Consider the following 26,697-nt stretch of genomic DNA (forward strand, 5'->3'; position numbering starts at 1 on the left):
GAATTGGGAATCATTTATTTAATGTAAAAACTGAGAATTGGAAATCGTTCTTAAGATACACACTTTGACGGTTCTAATACACATGGTTCTATATCAACTGTCCTCAGTTAGTCCATTGATATATGAATAATATTCCCAAGGATATACAAAACTGATACATTCATTGTAGTGAATAGCATGCATATATGTTATCGATCATAAAACTTCAAAACAACAAGTTAAAAGGCTACAAAATCCTAGCTTGCAAGTTGCAAGTATTTGAACCCCTAATAATTATGTTATTGGAAAACAGTACTTAACCATTTAACTAAATGAGTTTTAACATAACTGAAAAAGATCATTAACAAACAAATTAAGGACAAACCAAGAAATAGTTCTGGAATTAGCTTCCTTGATGTGAAAGAAAAGGATGAGTCCATGGATTGCTTTTTGAAGTTTATCATCACCTTGAAGATAATCCAAGCAAACCTGTTAGAATCTAACAAATATCAAGCAAAGGTAACCTTAATTTTAATTAATTATTAATCTGTCAACAAATCCATGCATATAAACATATGTTAAAATAAATATTGCCAATGACACTGTTCATACATATAAACATATGTTCCAGTAAATATCTAGGATCTAAACGTCGATTGCCCGAAATGACAACGAGACCAAGAGTTAATGGAACTAATCCTGTCCAGCCACGTCGAGCAATTGCGGGCCGTGTTTATGAAAAGTTCAAGCCTATTTATGAATGGAGACCAGAAGATCATCATGACAGTCTTCTTGTTTATCTACCTGGTAAATATTCTTGTTTTACTTAAATTAAAATTGTTAGTATTCATTTTTTTTTTCAATTTAGTCATTAAACTTCAAGTTTACAAAGGACCATCATTTGATACTTACAACCAAAATTTCAGTGATCCGACTCCATTTGTTTTTGTAGGATTCCCCAAGAAATTTATGAAGGTTACAACAGAAAATCCAAACATTCTTCGAGTTCATGGGGAGCGTCTTGTTCCTGGAAACAAATGGCATTGGTTTCATGAAGATTTTAAAGTTCCTGAAACTTGTGAAATGAGCAAAATTCGTGCCAAATACGAGGGCGGTATCATCACCATTACCATGCCTCACAAGATCATCAATCCACCCACCACCACCACCATCCAAGAGCCCATGAAAACGGAAAAACATGATACAGATTCAACAATGCCCAGTTCTTCAACTTTAGCTGCCACTAGCAATGAAACAAAAAATGGCCGCATGCCATTAAATGCCTTGGTAGGGACGAGTGAGGACAAAAAGTCGGTGACGAAGATGAGAATGGTGGTGGCGGCTGTGGTGGCTGTGGCACTGGTGGCCGTTGGGGTTTATTTTTCCAACTCAGTTGGAAATTATGTATAGTGAATTAAGTAAAAAGTTACAAAATTTGCGAATGGTTCTTTCCTATGTTGTTTTAACTTTTAAATCAATGTCGCGTTTTATAAGATTATAAAATTTGGGTTGTGCTAAACGTACTTATATATAACGGGCTCTAACACGAGCCATATAGTACACAAATTTTGTATTTAACAACAGTTGTTTTATTGTATTTACACAAATTTTGTATTTCAAACATCTCATATTTTTTACTTTTCTACAACTCCAAACTCACATACAACAAGCAAAATATACTCGGCTACAGTTACTAATACAAACATTTTCATGTACCTTATGACCCTTACTTTGGATGGAACTTTGGGGGCAGAAAACCTCCACTATAAGCAAACAGGCTGTTGTTACTATAAGGATGGTTGAAGTCTTTGTTGGCGGCTTCATAACTTGCCGAAGTTGATGGTTCACTTCCGGGGTTAAGACCTACGAATGTCATAATGCTTTCCAGCTCTTTCACGATTTCACCCATTGATGGTCTTTGAGTTCCCTTCTCTTCGACACACCTCAGCGATAAATCCACAAACTTCTCTAAACCTTTAAGTTGGTTGCTCAAACCAATGGTCGGGTCAAGGACATCGTATAGATTGTATAGTTCTTTATTCTCGTCCATCACTTGTTTCACTTCCCTCACGATGTATTTTCCTTTCTCAATTGGGTTTCTTGCCGTTATTAGCTCCAACATTACAACTCCAAAGCTATAAACGTCACTCTTTTCCGTGAGTTGTTGAGTCATGTAATACTCGGGATCCATATATCCCTACATTCATAATACGCTCATAAATCACAATGATAACAATTTGTACACACTTACTTGAGAACGGGCATATTGTTATATAATTAACTTTCACGAGTCAAGCGTATAAACAAAAAGGAAATAGTTAGAAAGAAAAAAAAGCTAAAAAGAGTTACTAACCATGGTCCCTTTGACTTGAGTGGTTACATGAGTCCTATTAGCATCATATAATGGCTTTGATAGACCAAAATCGGAAACTTTTGCAACTAATCGTTAGTCTAGTAAGATATTATTGGTTTTAATGTCTCTATGTATGATAGGCGGATCAGCAAGATCATGTAAATATTGCAACCCTCTAGCTGCTCCGAGTGCTATTTTCAGCCTTCGCATCCAATCCAACCTAATGCCCGATCTCCCTGTACATATAAAACTTCTATAGTGAATGTTCCAAATAGTTTCTAAGCCTAGTGTGACAGATACAGTTGTAACAAAGCCCAAACATTTATAGTGCACAATATAATATAAGTGTTCACTTCCTAGGAAATGTTAGTAGCACAACTTGGTTGTCACTATGTCATATTTGAGTACCTGAAAGACTATCTTTGAGTGTCCCGTTCACGATATACTCATAAACCAACATTTGTTCACCCTGATCAAAACAGAAACCGATGAGCCCCACAACATTCTTGTGATGAACTCGCGAAAGAAGCTCGAGTTCAGTCTTGAACTCAAGCCCACCTTGTGTTGATCCCTGTCGAGCTCTTTTGATGGCAATTAGCTGACCATTTGGAAGACTTCCTTTATATACCTATACAATATTCTCCGATCATTAACATGAAAATCAAGTTGAAAATTGCATATGCACACAACACTCTTATTATATAAGAATACTTGCATTTCCGTATCCGCCTGCTCCTATCTGGCTATTTTCAGCAAAATTGCCCGTGTATTTCTTAAGTTCGTCGAAGGTGAAGGATTTTGCCCCTTTCAATTGAGGAACAGCACCACTTTCACATGTCGGATCCCAGAGTGCTGCAATTTTCACTAACGTTATCAGACAATAGGATTACATAAAGGACACGATCAGTATGCGTTTTAAAACTGATTAATTTCAAAAGCATGATTTTTTTGTTGTTGTAAAGGATTAAAATCAAACTAATTCAAAAATCAAACTAAACTATTTATTGAAACTCTTCATCTTTATTTTCATTTCTAATATTTACCTTCACAAAATCTATCTTCCTATTTTCTTTTATGCTAATTCAAATTATTCCAACATTTTTACCCGTTTAACCTGTTTTATGTATGTTTCTACCCATTTAACCCATATTATATGTGTGTTTGTTTTAAAGTAATTTTTATTGTACACATTTAATCGTTCAAGATAAAGCATTATAGCCCGTTGCAACCCTTATTCGATATTTCCTTTCGAATTGAAATGATTAGGGTGGCTCTGTTGTGCAGCTCTTTCAGCTCGTCCTTTTTGACGAACTGCATACATTCCTGCAAGTACTAATAACACCACAAGTACACAACCACCAACAACTGATCCTATGATAATTCCAGTATTAGATGTTTTGCTTTTCGCTCCCCCGGGTCCTGCGTCTATAAAAATAACACACTACCATTCAATGATCACCAATCCAATACCTTAATCATTTTCCAGAATTACGAAAGCGCACGTTTACCTGAAAAGTACTTATAGATGTCCGCATTGAACGTGTATGTATTGAAATCAGCCTTTACAGGCTTGAATGTTTGATTGCTAAGCGCAAATGCAACGCCAATAACTCCTGTCTTGTTGAAACTTTGTTGGCCAGATGGGAAAACTGCAAGTTTTATCACAAGGTAATCTTCCAAATTTCTGCTAGGATTCGACAACGAAACTGAATCTACAGGGAGTGTGGCATTGTGAAAGAATGACATTAATAACTTAATAAGCGAGTCGTAAATGGTTGCATTTGTCAATGAGGAGAAGGAAGGAGCTTTGAATGAAAACAAGCCAGTGAATGGATATGCGCATTGACAGTTTGGACTAGCAACAAGGTCTGAACCACATGAAGGGGGTGTACAATTGTTAAACTGGGTCGAATATGCGGTAGTAGTTTTTGTTGGAAGTTGACAAAACTTCTGATCTGCTGCGTCTGATTCCGTACATACTGGATTATCAAGAAGTCTGCGGTTGTCATTTTATATCATTTTAGTAGAATATACAAAAAAAAACATACAACTAAATATCAAGAAAACCACACACACCACTATAACAATATGTGACTAGAATTACATAAACTTTTTGAGCAAAATTACTGCTTTACATGCTTAACTATACGTGCATGTGATTTTTTTTCTATCATTGTTTTAGTGCCTAAAGGTGTGATATTTTTTCCACATACCTGTCCATATTAATTGTCTGGACTCACAAAATTATAAAAAAATTGTTTTAAATGTTATATTACACTGTGTTGGTTGTTTGATCATGTGTATTGATTTCCGGAAGAAGGTAGAAGGACGAAATTATAGGTGGTTCTCCAAATATTCAACCAGGTAAAACTCATGCGGGACAAGAATTTGTAAGGTGATTTGAGAGTGAATTATTAACCAAAGAGCAACCAAAAGACGAGCAGGTCGTATAAACAGAAATGGTTTGAGCTTCGGATTTAAAGTCCACTCATTTTGACTTAGGATTTATGTGAGACAAAATATAAAACATTCAATTTTTAATAAATTTTTTCCCGAGCCCCCGACAAGGGGCGCTGCCCCCTTGGAACCCCCGTTGGTTAGGGCTTTAATAAACTCAAACAAGTGTGCACCCCCGCACCTCCTTACTTTTCTTAACGTATATTATGATTTACATTGGTCGATAAGTCAATCCAATTACATTAAAATATCTAACATGTTAGCCCACCGAGCTCCGATTAATACTCCACACATTCATTTCTGTTATCAAAAACACCATATTCAATTTAAAATCATGTATGGTTATAAAAAAACTTACAGTATGCCCATGGAATATGATTGTCTTCGTTGGCGGAAATCAGAAATAAGGTTGGTTCGAAGATCAACAACTTCAAGTTGTCTGCTAGGATTCAAGCTAATGTCCAAGGAGCCATTTATCCGATTGTTACTTAAATCACTGTCGAAATAACCGTAGCAAGTTAACAAGTTCCAGCAAATGGAATAAATGATTTAAACAATCAACCAACTGATTACGTACACATTTTGTAACTGTGGAATGCTAAACAAGGCTGCAGGCAATTCTCCAGCAAGGTTTGTGTAATGCATCTTACTGCCATAGCAACATCCCGTTATGAACTTGTTAGCGATATCGATGAACAAGTTTAGACGTTAACTAATTGAAAATCTTTTATTTGTACGTGGTCTATGAAATTAATAATAGTTTCTAAATTGTTTTTGAATATGTTATGAGTTAGTGAATTCATTAAATTTCTTTAGAGAAACATTTCTTTAAAAATCCAAATAGTCAGCTTTGTTTAATATTTCTTTTCGACATTTCGATATAAAATACTTTTTGAAACAGAAACAGATTTCAAAAACATCCTAGAAACTCTTATTAATTTCCTAGACCTCCTACAGATTAAAAAAAATTATTAACTATTTAGAAGCACTTGACTTACAGAGTGGTCAAAGACTGTAGAGTAGAAAACCATGAAGGAATATCGGACTGCGAAAAACTATTGTTGCTTAAATCCCTACAAATGTGCAAGAAATCCCATTGAAGAAAGTGAGACTATGTCTCTGTTAAGGTGTCAATAAACCGACACATCAAGACCTTTACATGTTGATAAATACTTACAGATAGTTGAGGAGGTTCATGCCGGTGAGATTGGGTATAACACCCGTCAATAGATTGTTTGACAGGTACCTACCAAAGATAATATTTCTTTTATCAGACATCATATATATGTTTTCCTTAACTAGAAGGATAAGTAATAGTAAGTTGTCGTATTACATTTCAGTCACATTGGTAAGGTTGTTGATGTTTGAAGGAACGTCACCGCTCAAAGAGTTCCTATCAAGTTGTCTGGTTGGAAACACCACATCGAATCAAATAATAAGATTAATAGTTATTAAGTTGTCATGTTTCATTTCAAAAACCCCCCAAAATGAATTTTTAATCCATATAACCTTAATCATAATTTTTAATATAATAAACACATTCTCTTTATTCTCTTAATTTTTTTTTTTGGATAATTAGTAGGGGGTTTAAAAATTTTTCACTAAGTAGTTTTAGATGTTTTTGAAAGTTATTTTCTTCTAGACAGCTCGCTACTTCTGCAAACGAGTTCATGCAATTTTGGAGTTCGCTGGTGTGGCAAGCAAACTTGGAAAGTTCTCTTGGGTGGCAAACATAAAAAACTCTAAGTGACGGGTTAAGTTTGCTGAAAATCAATCGCATAAAATTAAAACATGCAATATATATTTTGGAACAAAGTAAATTTCCGTTGAAGGGGTAGCGAACTGCGTAGAATTCCAACAATTTGTTTGAGAGACAATACTTACACGACCTCTAGCGACTGCACAAGTCCAAGTGTAGACGGAATATTACCCGTAAAGTCATTGTTCTCAAATAACCTGATCAAGTAATTAAAAGTTAATATATGTTGATCATTAGTGTGTATGTTTACTTATAAAGTTGTGATCAATCATTCACTAGATCAAACATACAAATGATAAAGTGTTAAGTTTGAGTTGAAGAGTCCAGGTGGGATTTCACCGGAAAGCTGGTTGTCTCCAAAGTGACTAGATATAATAGAACAAATATATGTGAGCATATGTTATACAAGAAGATTTACATATGTATAAGCTGAAGAACAAAAACATACAAGTGCTTTGCTTTAGTTAACATATCCAAACCAGGCTCCGTCCCATCAGAAACTGGCAAAGTTCCGGTGAGTCGGTTAGCGGAGAGATCCAGCCAGTAAAGACTCTTAAGCTTTCCTAAGGAAGCTGGAATGGATCCGGTAAAGCCGTTGGCATTCAAAGACCTAAATAATAATAACTAATTGTTAGTCTTTTTATTTCTACTTTCCTTGGGTAATAAAATGTACTATATAAAAGTTAAATAGTGACAAATTTACTTGAACACCCTAACAAGTAATATTGCATATGCTAATGGATACCCTATCCGAAAAATATATGATGGGTATTGGGCCGTGTATAGGATATAATTTTACAATCATGCTACTAATACCCTTCTAATTGAAATCCCTATTTTTGGTAAACATATGTAGGAAATTTCTTACAAGTATCTAAGCCTTTCAAGGTTTCCGATGGTGTCTGGAATTTGACCGTTGAAATTGCAACCAACGAGGATTCTGAAAAACAAGATAAATCGTTAATTTATTAGACCAAAGTGTTTACATGATGTATTGTTCTTTATTTTTTTCAATGTATGATGTATAAAGAGTTTACTTACGATTAACGTGTCAAAACGATTTATATTTGTTTATGTTTGACGTTGATCCCTAACACTTTCTTCATCGAAATTTATTCTTTTTCTATCAAAAATGAACTTCAAAATATTAATCTCATGTAAACAGTTATGTTTATGGACCCATTGATCATTAAAGAATTTCTGTATGCAACTGAAAGTACTTTAAGTTTATAAAATTTGGATTCATTTTTTAAGTAATGACAAGATCTATCTAATAATATAATCTTTTAACACTGATTCATCATTTTTTTATGTTTAACAGAATAAATTATTGTACAGAAAATGAAAAATATACAAGGTCGAAGTCGAACATGTAAAAGGAAATAATAATCTACTTTTTTAATAAAATGATTGAAAAGAGGTTTAATTAGCAGAATCAAAAGTAAATATTAAACAATGTTTGATAGTTTGACCCGTTCATCATTCTTGGTTGCTAAAATGTCATTTTTATGTATCGGAGAAGAAATATGCTTACAAGTTTGTTAATTTCAACAATTTTCCGAGTGCTGGAGTGATCGATCCTCACAAACCTGTATTGTAAGATAGATCCCTACATACAGAAATAATTATAAATATTTCTGGAGACGTGACCAACGCTACAAATAATCAAATTTATATTTACATTGTTTGTGACTGTTTTGCGATCGCAGGTAGTCGGTTGTCACGTTTGTGACTGTTTTACGACTGATATATAAGTTTTATTTTACTTTCATATTTTACAAGAATTTTACAACTGTTAATCTAAGTTAGTTTTTGATATATTATCTTTTATAATTTTGCGATCGCACTGCTTACGACTGCAAAATTGACATATGACCTACTCTTGGTCGCTGCTAAGATGCGATCATTTTACAATCATAATTGCCCAGTATTCTGGTTGTGAGACTTACAGAACCACTAACTCAGTAAGTTCCCCAATGTCTCCAGGTAGGGGCCCGCTCAATCCCGTGCTTGCCAGAATTCTGAGAATTTAAATAAACAGACCAAAACCAAAAACATTGAAACTTTTGTTGGTAAATCACTTAAGAAATGTGATAACGAAAGACTCACATCGATGTCACACGCGAGTTGGTGCATGTGAAACCAACCCAAGTACCACCACACAGGTCCGAGCCATCCTCCCAGCTGTCTGGTGTGCCGTCCCAAGCATCCTTTAGAGCCTGCAAAGCAACACCTACACCATACAAGCATGAAAACCATAAATAAACAGACGTACGCAGTAAAACCAGATATATGTTGCACAAATATATGAAACAGGCAACATATAAAAAAGTGAACTCACGATCGTTGTTCTTCTGAGATGATGTTATAGAAACTTGTATGAATATGATTAATACAAGGAATCTTCCGATTCTTCGACTCATTGTCTAGACTCTAGAGTAATGCAGCAAACAGATCCACACGAATCAACTAATGCGGGTTTTAAATCCAAATGACAACAAATGTGCCAACCATTGACTTGATCTTATCATACATTATATTAGAAAAGTTAAATTGATTGATGAATATTTTAAGTTAACCAAGTGGAAAAAGTATTACAGGAATATATGGATTATTATTGTCAACGCTGGCTTGTTCTTGCAGAGTAGGAAAAACAAAGAGCCAATTGTGCATAAACATGTGTAAATTATTGGCCTCATAGGATTTGAAATATGTGTGTGTTGTTAGTGTGGAAAATTGAATCATTCAACGATAAGTCTTTTGTAGTTAGGTTGATTGAGAGTGATTTCTTAATAAGTATTATATTCCCATTGAAGAGGTAGGTCCCCGCAAAGACCAACTGGTTCCGCAGGACCCACCATGCTCAGAGATGAATACCTTACACGCAGTAAGCCAGCTGTTCCCATAGGAAAGCCTCCCTTGGTACAGTACCCTGCCTGTTCCCGCAGCTACGGGTACAAACCAAGAAGGAAGGCTACCCGCACTAACAGCAAGGCTACACGCATAAGGCACTAACTCTTATACTTCAGCAATGTCACCTGAAGAAGGAATGAGCAGGGCGGGAATATTCCCGCCCAAAAGAGCCAGTCCGTACGCTTCTGGAAGATCTTTTGTACTATACCTGCCAAGGTATGGACAAAATAGACAAGATCTGACAAAAGCAGCCCATGAATCAATCACAGGGTGACAGCTCACCGACAATAGTACGAGGAGGAGCACGCTCCAGTACAAAATGTCACTATCAGCCGCTGCCTACCCACCAACTCCCATCGTGGCACGTACATAGCCCGTAGTTGGTGGAAAAGGAATATTATACAGCTGGCCGTACCTGCTTGGAAACCTACCTTCGGCTATAAATACTCCAACACCTTGGAACGGTATCATTATCTGATATTATCTTATCTTCTCCCTAGCTATTTCTTTCAATATACACTTATATTCAGAGCAATCTAGTCTGATTCTCACGCCGGAGGGTGGTCACAAGGAGGAACCCCCCTTCTCAGTGACGAGCTCACGGTGTCTGTTTTGCAGGTCGAGAAGAATAACCATCTTTGCCGGACCTAACCCTCGTGGGAAACATTTACTTAACCCTAAGATTATCCTTAATCTGCCGGGGTCATTTAGTGTTTCTTCAGTATTATATTCCCATTGGACTTAATATATAGTTTAACTTTCGTATCATATAACAAAATACTGGCTGATGTAGAAGAATTTTTGAACATAGTCGTATCATAATATTTGCTCTGGTGTATCCGATTCATCAAACGGAGAAGAAAAAAATGTTGCACGTCGCAGACAAAATTGAGGGGAAGTCCGAGCACAGCGTGACCTGTCCGCCCGTGTTCAAAGTATATCTTTATCAAAGAAAAAATGGATCAAATCAATTTCTCCAAAATATCAACAATAAAATCTTGCAGAAAATAATATTTCAATCTTTCATTTGATAATGAAAAGTTGTGCTCCATATAATATTTGATGTTGGCACGTCATTTGACAAAAACTACATAGGAAAATTAAATGTTTGGTATTCCAAATTAAAAATATTAAAACAAACGACCATCTAAATTAAAAAGTCAAATTCTTATTATTGCTCGCTTACCCATTATTCAAATGTAGTTCGCTTTGTGTTATGAGTAATTGATAAATAAAAAAAAAATTACATCTATCACATATGAAGATATAGTATTCCTTGCTGATATAAACATTCAAATTGAAGATGATTTATTAATTCTTATTATTTATTTATTTATTTTTTTGGTTCATGTGTTTACTCCAAATTCTAGGTTTCTGTGTGGAATTTTGAATGTTTCAAATTTATTAAATCTCAAATTTATTTAAAGAGAAGACAATTTACACTATTAGAAAACAACGCTTCACCTAATTTATTAGTTGTTGCCTTGTGCGCATGGATTAGACAAGAGAGCATTGAAACAATATTAATAAATGATTTTTTTATGTGCTTACGAATAATTCATAATGATGTCTTTATAGAGATTGCAATGTGGTAATTATGAAAGTAGCATTATAACTCTAATTATATCGAACCATCCATTTCGTCGGTCAGCACCTCTCTACAAAGCTCTAATTCATTTGCTAAGATGCATCTATGCTTAACTGTATCACATCATCACATGTTTCTTTTAATACAGTTTTTGGAAGTATGGTTTTAAAATGGTGTATTAGTTTTTATTATTCACAATTATCATCTTTCGGTCGATATCAGAACTAACGAATTGGTTGATAACGATCCCACTTTTTATCATATTTGTTTCCAACGATCGCAACTAACATAATGCTAACGCCGTTAGTTGCAGAGCGCCGGAAAAATATTTTTTGGCTGGAAAACTCACATATTTTCTAAAAACTAAACATTTTCTTCTCAAATATCTTTGTAACCTTTGATCGGAACTTTGGGAACCTTTTTATAATAAAAACCCCAATTATTAAGGTCGCTGAAACTTTTTTTCTAATTAATAAAAGCCACGAATAAATTCTGCATAGTAATTGCAATAGTACTCAGTCTCTTTATTAGATGCATCATATCCACCGTTGAAAGAGTAATGCAATTGGGCTAAACATGGGTATTGGAATAAATATAGCATATGTGCTAAAATATAATGTCATATATAAATCTGGTTTTAAATAGTGCTGCACCTTGGAACCGAATGGTTTCAGTTTGATTCAGTTTTCATTTTAACAGGTATGAACCGAATATTGAACAGCCCAGCCAAGTGACCACACCGTCTAAACAATAACTCAAAAAAGGTGCGCAAATGGTCATCTTCTATTGAGAAAAGGCTAGGATAAAAGAATGACGATAAATGATGCTACCAAAATCTATGTCGATGGATTAGAAACTGAGATAAGCATAGTGTTGGGGGTTTAGTTTACTGATAGCAAGGTCCATCACGCAAAACAAGTAGTCATTAGTGAAGACTCGGGGTTTCCTGACTGTTTAGATACAATGTTTTGACCCACACCCACATTTGTTAAAACTCGTTCTGACCGAACAAAATGAACAATTTTTATAATATCTCATCCTAACCCGAACCAAAGTGAGCAAGTTTTAAAAGGGTGTTGCCCGACCCGAACTCATATTGTCAAAAACTCGTTCAGGCCTGTTACTCCCACCCGACCCGACCCACTTGTTTTGCCAGATACATATGTGTTATGTAACTTATGTTGGCATTACAATTGGTGCTTATTTGTGTCGCGTGGCGTAACGAATCAAAATGGATTTGGGTTAAACTAAATAGTCATAGAAACAGGTCAAACAGCTCCATGTTAGGTTATGTATTGTTGGCCTGCTATTTTTTAAGGTTTGTTCATACTTTTTTATTATAACCTAATAACCTATGCACTGAACAAAGTTCTTACTTTTTAACAAGTTGGCTTATATATTCATTTATTATTTCTTTTTCCGCAGTAAAAAAAAAGAGTTCTTAATGTACAATATATATTGCAGTATATTTAGGAAGATACTGCAAAATAAGCTTTTGTTTCATTTGACTTCACTAAAAATCAAACTGTTTCCGCTTAACTTAAGAGACAATTTGACTTTAGCAAAAGTCAAGCCGTTAAGAGATTTGATTATTTACACAAACATAAAGAGTTGAAATAGAGAGAATTTGTTCTTAAAATGTTCAAGAAGTCATTCAAATAACCAAAACATCAGTTCAATGAACATACAAGATATTTTAAGTAATTACTTGAGAACAACTGCTGCATTTCTAAGAGCAAGATATCTTTGCACATACTCATTAGGAAGTGATCTTATAAGCTTAAACACTTCGGTGTTTGCGTACCGCAGATGGGTCCTCGGGTCACTATACGGTGCCTGCATTTAAAATCATAACAATTATTATTCACAACAGATAACTAATCTAATTAATTTAGGGTCATATTTCCAATATCCAATATTTAACCCACCTCAAATCCAGTTATGTCACAAATCTGCTTCCGAGGGTGCATCGACGGAGGCGTCTCGATATTAACATCTACAGCATTATACAAACTCCAATTAAACACTACTTCAAACAAAAAGATAATAAATATGATAAAAACAAACATTGCCTATAAGGTGTTCGATGAAATGCTTAAAAGAAAATTCCCAAAATAGGGTTCAGAAAACACAATAATAAACGAATTGGACTCACAATTGGGTTCATCAGGGGGGTAATTTTGGTAATTTTCAGCTTGTATGATCTGCTTGAGGTGTTTCCAGTGTCTTCCTCTAGCTTGGCCTTTAGGGTATTTTTCGTGCATCTGAATCTTCTTGAAACGCATGTGTGTAGGTAAGATCATCTCTGATTCGATCACTTCTTGCTCCATCTGGATTTGATTGGGTGTTATTCGAGTTCAATTTAAGAAATTTGGAATGATTTTTGCAAGGTAGAACTGGTAGTATAAAGTATAAACCCTAGATGGAGAACTCAATTGAATTGGGGGAAACTATAAAAGAGTTAAATAAGATTGGGTTAATTAGTTTCGGGTTATTTTGGTTAGGGCTGTTCACGAACCGAGTCGAACCAAGCGAGCCTCTGCTCGAACTCGGCTTGAATTGAAACCGAGCGGCTCGGTTCGGTTTAAATATAAGAAAATGAGCGGAAAAACGTTGCTCGAACTCGCTTTGTTTACAACCGAGCGGCTCGGTTTTGCTTGATTTCGCTCAGCTTAAATATTCAAATTTAAATGCTACCATAATAATATACCATTTCCATTCAACCAACATACATAACAAGTTCAACATATACAAATGTAAAGTTGTTTCGCTCAAATAAACATGTTTAATGAGTATGTTTGATGCTTTGAGAACGAGATGTACAGGAGGCTCGGAGGCCGTGAGGAGTGGCGCGAGATGTGAGCAGTGGCAGTGGCGCGGTGGTCGAAGGCCGGAGCGGCTGTGCGTGAGATTGACGGGAGTAGTGAGAGTTTTGGACTTTTGGTAATCGGTTTTGAACTTGTGAAAGAGATAAGGTTTGGATTGTGTGAAGGAGATAAGATCTAATATCTTTTATATTTTTTAATTTAATTTAAATTTTTTTGTAGTGTATAATGGACTTTTTGAATTCAAATAGAAAGGTATTTATAAAACTAATTGTATAAACTTTCATATATATATATATATATATTGGTTTATATATAAACTAAAAATATTCGAGCCGAATCGAGCGGACCTTTGCTCGTTGCTTGGCGCGTTTACAAACCGAACCGAGCAGAGCGGCTCGTTTACAATCGAGCGAGCAATTTTCGAGTAATTTTCGAGCGAGCGGCGAGCAGTTTGGATGGCCCTAATTTTGGTGTCGGCTTTATTTGTTTTGGTCCTTTTGGATTAATCGGTATTTGACTTTCTAAGTATAAGTTGGAATGCATGCTTTATAATTTTACTTAACATGGTATTCATTAATGTCAAATATAAAGGCTCCAAATCCGATCTTTCATTCAAACTCATGCTAATACATATATATTAACTAAAAAATGTAAGATAAAATAATCTCAAAGCCAAATTGTATCAACCAATCGTGTAAATTAAATAGAAAACGTCAAATCATCATGTTCACCGTGTTAAGTCACCCGACACGCATCGGAAACCAACGCCATATGCCACGTGTAAGGACCGGATTGATTCCTTCACATGTACGTAGTGAATTGTTTAGGGTGTGGTAATAGTCCGCTACCACATGATTTCCAATTTTGTTTTTACTTTAGACCTTGTTCTTTACTTTATCTGAATGACATCTTGGCCTCTCAATTTCTAAAGTTAACTTGTTGGACGATTTTTTTAAGATGTTACACCCTAGAATACTTGTCATGTGTTCTGATTCCCTTATAACCTTCCCATTTCTTGAATTTTACGAGGAAGAGCAAATGTTTATTTTTGGTTGGATTTTGTGGAAATGAAGGCGTACCTACCCTTAAGGGTTTTTATGAAAGTCAAGAAACTTTGATAATTTCTCAAACTCAATAGAAATTGACGATATGTTTTTGTGGTTTTAATGCAGTGGAGGTGTACCATGATGGGTTGCTTCAAATTAAGTTGAAGATTAGTCGTTTCATAAATAAGTGTTTGAATTTATGTGGATTGAAATTTTTATATTTTAATCAATTTCAATTTATGTGTTCCACAAGATGTGTATGATCCTATTCTCATAGTGGTTACCCTTATTGGTTTGGTCTTGGTGTTTATCATATTGATTAAACTAGTATTTCGACCCCCCGCGTTGCGGGGGGTTGTGAAACGGTACTCAAAGAAACTAACAACATCCAAACATTGCCAAGAAATAAGTCGTTGATTAACATTTACAAATATAGTGGAATTGAAAGAAATGCAGACAACCACTAAAAAACTCAAAATTACTTGAAAAACTCAGTTATCAAAACTTGGGAAATAACAAAGAAAACCTAACTGAAGTCTCTAATGACAACCCGTCTATTAGTTCAGCAAACAAAAACAGTAAACAAAGTTATTATTAAATACTTTTTTGGCTGGTTAAGGGACCCTCTGAATAAGCCCCCTTGTACATGGGTTGCTTTTATTTTCTCTCCTTGCTCAGTTGCTGAAATATAAATGGAGATAAAGTTGTAATTAGAAAGTGGTTATGAAATAAATCAAATTTCAAGGAAAGAAATACTACATTGTTCTGCAATTTGACATGTTCTTTTATGGTCAGCACATTTGCATGACTGAAAGTCATTCACTATCAAATCGACGAGCCATGTATTATCTTCTGATAGTATTACAATTAATGAAATTAATCACTAAAGTAGTCTACGTACGTCCTATGTTTACGGGTCAGAGCAATTGCAAATATACTCATATAACCTAAATATGAATGAAAGTGCATTGCCATTCAAAGGTCCAAGGCCAGTTTAGAAGCTCTAAAATTGTAGCACATGGAAAATTCAAAATGTAGCAACAGTAGGTTGGCTTGACGATTACAATTTTCCTACTAAGCTCCATCAGTAGCCATTGTAACAACATAACTCTACACATTTTCTTTAAAAATAAGAGAGAATGACATTAGGTATTCATACATATTGTGTTAAGTGATTTGGCATTTTGGCCATAAGGTAACTCCAAGAGGTTTCTTGCTGTTGGTAGATTAAAAGTTTAACGTGTTCACCAACGGAACACTATTGACACACAACTATGATCACTTTATAACTCGCTACAGACCCGTTTACCAGTTTACAATCACTTTATTCGCTGTAAACCTGTTTACCCAAAAAAATCAACGCTGGTGAAAACACAAATGCAAAAAACATATATAGAACCAAACTTTGAAAAAGAAATATCGAAACGTGTCATCATAATCTTTATGAAACAAAGAGGTTCAGAAACATAGTTTGTCATAGACACCAGCCCGTCACTAACAAAGCACGGCTCAGTGCCGCTATGGCTGCAACCAAAGTTCCCATGCCAAGTAGCGGGTCATCATCATAGCCGGATAATTCACACGCATCATCAAAAGTGTACAACAAAATAAGGAAAGGGTACAACAGACAAAGCTCAAGAAAGTTGTCTTCTAATATACACATAGTTATAGTTTGTCATTGCCATCAGCCCATCACTAATAAAGCACGGCTCATGCCGTTACGGCTGCAACCAAAGTTGCCATGCCAAATAGCGGGCCGTCATCTTCATCATGGTGGGGGGGGGGGGGGTTTAAACACGCACAATTGCAAGACGAACGAAGAGCAATAACTACACAGATGATGAATTTTACCACAAAGAAATACATGTGTGCTGCACTCTACCACTCAAAAACAGGAATATATCTAAAAACGCACTGCGACGCACCACCGCTAGCTAGTATTTTGAAACAGATTCCGGCAACGGTAGACCATAGCACCACCGCCACCAGAGGAATCTAAACAAAACACGGCAGCAGTAGGTCAATCACCTCCCGCACCGCTTTCCGATAGGGTCAACATCTGATCACAAACTCATCAGACCGTCATTGCAACAATGGTGGCCAGACGGAGGCCATAATCGTCATCAAAAGCAGATAAAAAAATTAATTTATGAGTATAGGCATTTCATCGAGCAGCTTATGAGCACAACAACAATGTCATCAACGTCATCAGAACACAGACAACAAAGCAACAAAAACCCAGATGGTAACATGAGACAACCAGCCCGGCCACACGACACCACCGCCACCTAAACCAAAAGTCGCCGGTCACCGACACAACCGTCGCCTATGGTTGACAAAATCGAACCCAGCAACAGAATAATCGGAGCCGCAATAGAGGAAATCGGAGCCACAACATCACCATCATACATCCGACACGACGATACACCACCGGTGATTGGTAATTTCTAAAGCTATAGAGAGAAAACAACCTGTGACGGTGGTTCCTGGCTGACGTATATGTCTTTTTCCGATTCCATCCATCGAGAACGAAGATGAGGATCAGCGGTGGTTCGTCACCGGGAATAGAGAGAGCTAGTGGCCACATCTGGTGGTGTTAATTATGAGAGTGCCTATAAAGCATAATAGTATAATACCCATAGAAAGGAAAACTTGACAGCTGTGATGAAACAGGTGTCACTCATCACACGTGTAGCAGTTTAAACCTTTACAACGTTGTAAAGAGACGCACAACAAAATACGAACAATGTACAACCGATGAAGCTCAAGAATTGTAAAAGAGAGTGTACAACAAAATAAACAGAAGGTACAATAGATGAAGCTCAAGAAAGTTGTCATTTAATATATATATAAATCCTCACAATTAATTGCTCTAAAGAATAAACTACTCATTCTAAAATTACAAGTTTTATCAACAAAATAAACTACTCATTCTAAAAATCACAATAGTTTGCGACCATTGTTGTTTTACTTATTTACTGAAAGTTAATTCAACATCAGTATGGAGTTTATTTATTTAACATGCCTGTTTGAGTCGTGTCATTAATTTCATCATTGACAATGCACCTTCTAGATTTAACGTGGTGATGGGAAGATCACCATTATGATCTTAAAGATAGCGGGATTTATCATGTAAAAAAGTAGCCCGGTAACCGTATTTATCATGCAAAATAAGTGAAAGCTATAAGGGATTTCCCTGTGACAACACTAACAGGAGAAAATAAATATTTGTTGGAATGTTGAATGTTTAGTTCTTTGTCTAAAGAGCTTACATATCTTTCACTAGTTTTCTTTAGTGCATTTAATGTTCTAGTCACGAGTCTTCTTTAGCCGATAGGACATACCGCGTCACACAATTGCACTCCCGCCTTAGTCATTACCCGGTCTTTACCCGACGTGCCAATTCTCCATTCGGTAGTAGTTAAACTATATAACATATATATTTTTGGAATTCTCTTTCATTTTCGACCTTGGAGGTCCGGATGAGTTGAATACTATGGTGATGATCCAATTAGTTATTGGGTTGAGCCTTTGTGATTCGAATATCCCAATTGGGCCTATACTCATAACCCTACCCGACAGGCCTAATCGTAAACCATTTTACTCAAGCCCGTGTGATATATAAACCAACGCCACCAAATATCCCAAACCAACAACAATATCCCGTTTGGCTCATATCCTCTGAAACCCTAATAAGTCGGATCTAACGATGGCGGACCAAGAGGTCATGGGCTCCGTAAGCCCTGCTCCATCCGATCACAAACGCAAGCTCGATGATTTGGATAGCGAATCGTTCGAGCCGGTTGCCGCTGACTACAATGGCAATTCGCAATCCGTGGCTGACGGTGACGGTGATGGTGATGCTTCTGCTGCTGTTGAAGATCCTGACGTCAAACGGCCGCGTATTGATGACAAAAGCGATGCGTTTGGTATGTTTCATCATTATTATTATTATGATTATTGTTTTAGGTTAAATTCTTCATTTTGGAGAGACATTAAAACATGTTGTTTATGTTAATTGTGGTAATTTGTTAAGGAACGGATAATGTGACTGGCTGCACATTGTGTTCAGCTTATTGTTGTTTGTTTGGTATGATAAGGGGGATTCAGGTTTAGATGTTTCCGTGCAATTAATTTGATTAATATATAAATTTTGTGAATGTTGAATTAAAATATGAAAATTTAAGCAGTAACTTGTTTGGGATATAAAGGTAGGCATTCATGTTGAATGGTTTGCATGAAAGATATGGGCGCGTGGGTGTAAAATTCTTAATTTGTTAAGTCACTGAAGAAATTGTATCTGTTAGCGAGAATAGCGCGCATTTTAGCGAAATGGTACTTTCCCGCTATCAGATGCATTAATAGTGAGATTTAGCGATAATTAGCTTTTTTTTTTATAAATTTAATATCAAAATTTTTAGGCATTATAATGGATTAAACAGCAATAAGTTCCACCGTAAAAAGTAAAACTCAATTTTGTCTTTTTGTGAAGAAACCGCTATTTTTTTAGGAAATGTTTTTTAATATTTTATCGCTAAACATCAAATAGCACCTGCTATTTCATTGCTAGTGCTACATGGCATATAGGTAGGTTGTCGCTATTGACTGTTATTCACTATTGACAATGACAAATATGGAAGAATAGAGAAAATTTATAAATAAGGAACAGAAATATAGGAAAATATTGGAACTTTAAGCACCGTGTGCGACTCTTTTGGTATCTTTTTTCTTAAAGAAAGTTAACCAACCTATTCTGATACTCAGTTTACCATGTCTTTACGCATACTTCTTTGTGTTAATTAGTTAGTTATTCTTGTTGAATGGTTTGCATGCTTATCACATTGATATAATGGAATTAGATAACATCCCAAATCTCAATATATATCTCGTGTGTTACTTAACAGAAAGTAAACGTTGACATAATTGTTTCCATGTGAGTAAAGTTAATGTTGTTGATTAGGTGCTTAGTGAATCATAATTTTCTTTCCTTTTTAGCAGATGCTAATGATAATGGGCACCAGGAAAAGAAGATAGATGAACCAACAGATGTGATTAAGAACACCGAGTCAGAGGAAAACCAAGAAAAAGTCAACGAGCCTTTGGACGAAGTGCAGAAAGCATCTGTAACTGATGAGCCTTTGGATGCAGTGAACAATGAATCTGATGAACCGGTGATTAAAGAATCTGTAACCAATGAAACTTACGAAAAGGCCACCGAACAGGAAACTTCTGAGAATCTTGAAGATTCAGCTGAGGAGGAGCATAAGGGATCTGGAATAGAACAAGTTGATCCAACCCAGGATGTTGGTTTTGGTTTTAAGGAGCAGTCTACATACACTGACCAAACTACACGTAAAATGGAGATTCCAAGTAATAAGGTGAGCTAATATATTATTATTATTATTATTATTATTATTATTATTATTATTATTATTATTATTATTGACTTTTCAAACTAGCATTTTCACACTCTAAACGTGTTACACGGGCTGTTACTTAATGCAGGTTGGTGTTCTAATTGGCAAGGCTGGAGACACTATTCGAACATTGCAATTTAGCTCGGGTGCAAGGATTCAAATCACTCGGGATTCTGAGGCTGACCCTAATGCACCAACTAGGCCTGTGCAACTATTAGGCACTATAGATAGTATAAACAAGGCTGAGAGACTTATAAAAGAAGTTATTGCTGAGGTTTAATAATCTGCAAAAAAAATTTTTTTCCTTGATTTGAAGTTGTATTTCTGTTTTTGTTAAAGTTAGGGTTTCATTTTGCAGGCTGAGGTTGGTGGGTCCCCGTCTTTGGCTGCTAGGGGCTTTTCTGCTCATTCTTCTGGGATGGGTGAACAATTTCATATGCAAGTTCCAAATGAGAAGGTTTTATTTGTTTGTTTTCTAATGTTCTTTTAAGTTTATCACTTTGTTTTATTTGTAACGTTTTGAGTTTGTTTTTGTTAGGCTGGTGTGATTATTGGCAAAGGTGGAGACAGTATTAAAAGTCTACAATCCCGATCTGGAGCACGCATTCAGGTAGTTAATGAGATGAGTATACGTTTAAACATGCTAATATGCCGAGTACAAATGTAAATGAATTTAGTATTTTGATATTTGCACATAATGTAGCTGATTCCACAACATCTTCCTGAGGGTGACCAATCTAAAGAAAGAACCGTAAGAATCACTGGCGATAGGAAACAGATTCAGATGGCAAGGGATTTGATTATGGAAGTTATGGATCAGGTTTGTTTACATTCTTCATCTTTTACTTTAGAATCGTAACTGGTGGCATAATGTTACTAAATGTTGATGCATGTTTTAGCTTTATTGATTACACTATAGTTGTTTTTGATATATCAAGTGTTATTGATATTTGTTAAGGAGGTATATATATTTTTGTAGTCAAGATTTTCATACTCGTCTTGTAGAATTTGGTTAAGTTTGCAAATCTAGTTTCTGTAACTGCCTGGTTTTAGTTTTCTCTAAATTTGGTTAGATAATCTTCATGCGCTTTTGTTAATGTTTAATTTTTGATACTTTCTGAAGCGGTACATCATTCGTTCGTTTTAATCAATTCAAGTCCCAATTTTTATCTATGTACCAGTACAGGATATCTTTAGGTTAGAATTTTCATAAACCATGGTTTACCATGATATGGTTCTCATATCTTGTATTAGCAAACACACTAATCATCTATATTAGCATTAAAATAATGGCGTGGCTTGTTTAGGTGAGGTACTGCTGTATATTGAAATATGTATTCTCATCTCTTGTATTAGCTAACACACTAATCATCTATATTAGCATGAAAATAATGACGTGGCTTGTTTAGGTGAGGTACCGTTGTATATTGAAATATATATATTATATAGCACTACAAGTTTCTGAATTTATGCGCATGTTGACATTAAATTGGTAATTCCATTTGGTTTTTAATTTTAGATGTGGGTAACTTAGGAACGGGTTGTTTTTTTCTAGTTTTTGCCGTTGGCTTTGTAGTGACTCTTTGTTGAGTATCGAGCAGTCTGTTATTGTTGTTTGTCTAATTGTAGTTATATGGTTAATCGCTAATATGTGTTCTGCTGAATATGTGGCACTTTCTGCTAAGTGTGAAAGAATCTTAGGTCATATGATAATAGGGTGGGAGCTGAGTGTTTACAACAAAGATGATACATGAATGATTCCATGGTGACTTAAAATGAGATGTGAATTTTAAAGTGTCATTTTTTTTTTCCGAATTGGTTGGTGTTAAAAATGCAGATTTCACACTGGGTGAGCATTGCTTTCTTGGTGTAGCAAAGGTATCTATCACGCAGGTTTTGAAGGAAGTTAATAGTTGGTAAGATCGCTTCGAGCCTCCAAAGATCATCCATAATAATAGTGTTAGTAAAAGACTTTTTTATGCCAACTACCAAGTCTTCTATGATCAGATGTAATATGGTTGGAATAAAATATCTTGCCTTGATTATCTTTCTTTCTTGCGACATGACGTTAGTTTGTTTGTATCTACAACATAGGAGAATTTAGAGTAACCAGTTTCTTGTTTTCAGACCTTTTTTTTGGTTTTGATCCAAGCTAACTGACATCTGACCAACTTATTCAGTCAAAGTTGACTTCTACTGTTTTTTAACAGCATGTCTGTTATTTTGTTGTTGATGATCTACAGTCTGAAGGTTTGTTCGACTCTATGAATTTTTACTTAAGCAGAACATAATCTTTGAAGTTGTTTATATTACTTTTCAAAATCTATATGCATTTCTTAGCCACTCTCTGCATCATTTTAATCTGTACGGTCTATCTCCAAATACTCTGTTAGCCTTTGTTTATTAATAAGTGTTAAACAATGTATATATAGGCTCATGTTTATCACATAACCAAATTTCGTAGAGAACCATGATAACCGCGCATAAGCACTTGTAGACAACGCTTACGAGGTATAATTGGCTAGAGAAAGAGTGGATTTTGTGGTTATATATCCGCCTTACAAGTTATGTATTGTAGTTAAAGCAACAAGTACATGTGTTTATGCGGCGCAGAGTTGTCTCTTTAAGTTTGGGTATGTACTGAACAGTGATATAAGTTTAATTGGACTTATGACCAACTGACTGTGCAGATCGGTCTTGTTTTCCTTCTAATTGTTTGTAGGTATGGTTGTATAGATTATAGATCTGGTAATTGTTGCTTTACTTAGTTTGACTGAAATCTGAAGAGCAAACGTTATATAGCAGCTATTAGTTGACTGCATGATATGTGTGCATTTTACCATCTGTTATTTGTATTATTTGGTTGAACTCATATATTATGTTGTCACACATTATATTTTAATAATGCTTCTTGTTCAATTTTGTTATTCAACCTTTATTTGTGAATATAGGTTTTTTCATATATGAAATTAATTTGTATTTTTCTCTGTTGTCTTTGTCAACTTTTCATTTCAGCCTGTACGATCAGGACCATCAGGCGGTAATAATCAGCAAAACTTCCGTCCACGTGGATCTGGTGGCTCTAACTGGGGACCTAGAGGTGGCCCACCATCACAGTCAACCGGGTATAACAACTATCCACCCCGAGGCGGGTATTCATCTCAAAACCCATATTCAAATCAGGGCTACGGGCATTATCCACCTCAGCAACCACCACCAAGAAACAATTATGGTTGGGATCAAAGACCACCAGTTAACAAACCGGGCCCACAAGATCAGACTGGTTATGACTACTATCAAGGCGGCCGTATGGGGGCACCATCTCAACCACCACCCATGCATTCTCACGCTCCTGGTCCTGGTCCTGGTCCTGCCATGGGAGGGCCACCAACTTACAATTACGGGCCGCCTCATGGTCCTGATTATGGTCAACAGCCAGGTTCGTATCCACAGACAGCACCATATGGTCAAGGTTATGGTGAACCCAGGTTTGACCACGGACCCGGACAACATTCGTACAGTGGTCAAGGGAGTCAACAGCCAGCTTACCCTCAAGGTGGACCTGCCACTCATCCAGGGTATGGTCAACCACAAGCATACAACATGCCACCTCAACAACCATATAGTCCACCTTACAGTCAACCACCTCGGCAACAACCGTATCCTGCATCTAATGGACCAGCGCAGCAAGGCTACCCTCAGTACGTTCCCGCTCCGGTTAATGACGGGTATGGACAGCAGGCGGCACCTGGTGGTTATGGTCAACAAGGTGGTCAACCCGTTTCTGGGTATGGTGGACCGCAGGCGGCACCTGGTTATGGTCAACCAGCACCAGCACCTGCTGGTGGTTATGGTCAGTACCCTTCTACACAACCTGGTTACAATAATGAACAAGCAGGTCCAAATAGTGGCGGTTATGGTTATCAAGGAGCAGCGGATCCGGCTTATAGTGGTGGTCCGGGAATGGCAGGGTATGGTGCACCACCACCTGTTCAGCCTGCTTATTCTCAACCAGCTCCGGTTCATGCTCCAGCTCCGGCTCCTGTTCAGGCTCTGGTTCAGTCCGGGTATGATCAATCAGCCCCACAAACAGGTGGTTATGCGGCTCCACAGGTTCAACCACAGCCGCAGCCACAACCAGGTTATGGTCAGTACGATAATAATCAGATGTATGCAGGCCACCGTTGATTGAAGGAGGTGCGGTTTCTATGTCACATCTTTGGTTGTATTAGTACGGATATTTGTTAGGATTTTGTTGAATCGGATGTTTTAAATGCGGATTTTTGTAAGTTTATGATATGATGCTTTTAGAGACGTTTTAAGCTATGGTTGCTTCATGTCTTGTGGCATTGCTATGTTAGACTTTATGGGTTTGAATGGCCATTAAAAAAACTTTGAATGAGTTTTAAAAATCAGTTTTTAACTCAACTTTTTATATACCAACTTGTCTTTATTTTTCTTTCACATCTATTATTAATCAGTCTTATGTTCGAGATGGTTTTAAGATTTTTCCAAAGATCTTAGGTTCTATCTCAACCTAAGCTGACTGGCATGAGGAGACCTATTTGTAGAAGAAGAAAATGCATCATAAATCTTCTAACCAGTAAGTTTGTAGTAACTATTATATGTTCGGTGTTCGGTTGATCTTCTGGTTTAAATTATTTATTATTATTTGAGTTTAAAACGGAATAAAAATGTTCATATAAAAACATACCCATCTAGCTAGCTAGTTATTGTTGACTTTATTTATTTATTTTTATTTTGTTTATGGAAAAAGGCACTTATTTATTGTTGGCATATAAAACAAAGAAATATAGAGGAATAAAATAAATCTTCTTAAAACAATAAAATAAGACAACCAAAGGAATCAAATATATTCATCAAATAAGTAGCTTTGAAGTAGGTTGATGGTTTTGACTTCAATTCTATCTCAACCCCACCCTCCTAAGTAAATGTCAGATGCTTATAGGAGAAAACAGAGGATTGATATCCTTTTCTTTTAGTTGGTTAACCATAAACAAATAAAACTAGTAGCCAAAACCTCTGTTTTCCAACATGTTCTCAAATCAAACCATGGGCTAAAGGCAAAGATCTCATACCAATGAATTGTGCACGTTATAGAACACATAAAGTCCACAAATAAATTGATAAAATATGGTGACGTGAGAACGGAACGGAAGTAATCAAATGACTCAAACTCGACTCATAAAGCTTAAAAAGAACCTCCAAGGTCTATGATATATTAGAAATTAAATCAATAATAATCAACCAAACGAAACAATAATTTTCCATGGCATTTAACGTCCTATCTTAGAGATAAGAACCAATAAACAAATAATGATGAATCCTAACAACTAAGAAATTGAAACTTGTAGATAAATCTGAGATGTTCTTGCATCTTTAAAAACTGCAATACTAATTTGTTAGGTCATGTGTAGTGGAGCACCATAACCGCCTATGATAGGCCATATCACCCCAAACATCGCTCCTGGGGCGTTATGGAGCTTAAAACGGTCTCCAACGCTTCACCATAACACTAATATGTATGTTGAACTGAGCGTGACCACTATATATGACCTTGGATAATCCAAAACGGTCCCTCTCTCTCTTGTAGTTGAACAGTTTCAACATTTTAAACACCGAAATTTAGAGTTTTGATCAGTTGAGCTCAAAACCAAAAACCGACCAATAACAGCAGATAAGGGTGGATAAAACTCAAGTTTGAATCGCATTGAAACATGCATAGGCAAGTCAAACTAGTTGTTGGTTTCCTCTTGGTACCATCCTCGCTCTTCGAACTACAAATAGTCATATTTTCTTTCTGGCATCATCAATCAAATTAATTATTAATTAATTTCTTAACTCCAACCCTTACCAATTATTTTAATTGGATTTCATGCTTCAAAGTTCAAACACCTGCAAAAACCCCTGAAGAAACACTAACCGGACCCAGAGGCAGATTACGGGTAACCTGGGGGCTGGAGAGATGTTTCCCACGAGGGGTTAGACCCTTGGAAGATGGTTCTTCTGATAACCTGCAAAACAGACACCGTGAGCTCGTCACTGAGAAGGGGGGGGGTTCCTCCTTGTGACCACCCTCCGGCGTGAGAATCAGACTAGATTGCTCTTTAAATATAAAAGTATATTAAGAGATTGCTAGAGCAGATATCAGGTATAATATGATGATAATGTAGTAAGATATGATAAGATGAGATGGTCATACCATTTGGGGTATTTATAGCCGAAGGTAGGTTTCCAAGGGGTTTAGCCGGCCCAACACGCTACCAACTGTAACCTATGCACGTGCCCTGCCTGTGAGTGGTGGATAGGTAGCGGCTGACACAGAGCAGGCGTGTC

The 26,697-nt window shown here is 36.2% G+C and overlaps 3 protein-coding genes and 1 pseudogene across 5 annotated transcripts; 2 read left to right on the forward strand and 2 right to left on the reverse strand.

The window, feature by feature from the left end:
* The first annotated feature begins 644 nt into the window (after nt 1-644).
* On the forward strand, nt 645-1,389 carry LOC143572729 (uncharacterized). The gene is made up of 2 exons (XM_077057803.1): nt 645-786; nt 848-1,389. Exons 1-2 carry the CDS (start codon nt 645-647, stop codon nt 1,387-1,389), a joined length of 684 nt encoding a protein of 227 aa, XP_076913918.1.
* A 199-nt stretch (nt 1,390-1,588) lies between these two features.
* LOC143572713 (leucine-rich repeat receptor protein kinase HPCA1-like) lies at nt 1,589-9,072 on the reverse strand (annotated as a pseudogene). The gene is made up of 19 exons (XR_013142311.1): nt 8,890-9,072; nt 8,658-8,781; nt 8,498-8,569; nt 8,083-8,157; nt 7,417-7,488; nt 6,997-7,158; nt 6,839-6,913; nt 6,674-6,745; nt 6,123-6,194; nt 5,967-6,035; nt 5,788-5,862; nt 5,367-5,438; nt 5,148-5,285; nt 3,841-4,328; nt 3,605-3,757; nt 3,048-3,196; nt 2,741-2,960; nt 2,333-2,568; nt 1,589-2,176 (listed from the first exon to the last, which is right to left on the reverse strand). The product of XR_013142311.1 is annotated as a leucine-rich repeat receptor protein kinase HPCA1-like (transcript).
* Nucleotides 9,073-12,579: 3,507 nt separating this feature from the next.
* Nucleotides 12,580-13,482, reverse strand: LOC143572714 (protein EIN6 ENHANCER-like). The gene is made up of 3 exons (XM_077057788.1): nt 13,205-13,482; nt 12,978-13,045; nt 12,580-12,885 (listed from the first exon to the last, which is right to left on the reverse strand). Exons 1-3 carry the CDS (start codon nt 13,377-13,379, stop codon nt 12,754-12,756), a joined length of 375 nt encoding a protein of 124 aa, XP_076913903.1. The 5' UTR covers nt 13,380-13,482; the 3' UTR covers nt 12,580-12,753.
* Nucleotides 13,483-18,452: 4,970 nt separating this feature from the next.
* LOC143572721 (uncharacterized) lies at nt 18,453-24,892 on the forward strand. Of its 2 annotated transcripts, none has more exons than XM_077057795.1 (7): nt 18,453-18,852; nt 19,919-20,301; nt 20,429-20,614; nt 20,699-20,797; nt 20,879-20,950; nt 21,044-21,160; nt 23,356-24,892. In XM_077057795.1, exons 1-7 carry the CDS (start codon nt 18,633-18,635, stop codon nt 24,526-24,528), a joined length of 2,250 nt encoding a protein of 749 aa, XP_076913910.1. In that variant the 5' UTR covers nt 18,453-18,632; the 3' UTR covers nt 24,529-24,892. The 2 variants fall into 2 exon arrangements, with proteins under 2 accessions (XP_076913910.1, XP_076913911.1); XM_077057796.1 differs by having other exon boundaries at nt 18,455-18,852; nt 19,922-20,301; nt 23,356-24,888.
* Nucleotides 24,893-26,697: the final 1,805 nt, after the last annotated feature.

The sequence above is a fragment of the Bidens hawaiensis genome, unplaced genomic scaffold (genome assembly GCF_021521415.1).
Source record: "Bidens hawaiensis isolate Kalapana, Puna unplaced genomic scaffold, B.hawaiensis_p1.1 tig00025998_1, whole genome shotgun sequence".
In the NCBI taxonomy this organism is placed as follows: domain Eukaryota; kingdom Viridiplantae; phylum Streptophyta; class Magnoliopsida; order Asterales; family Asteraceae; genus Bidens; species Bidens hawaiensis.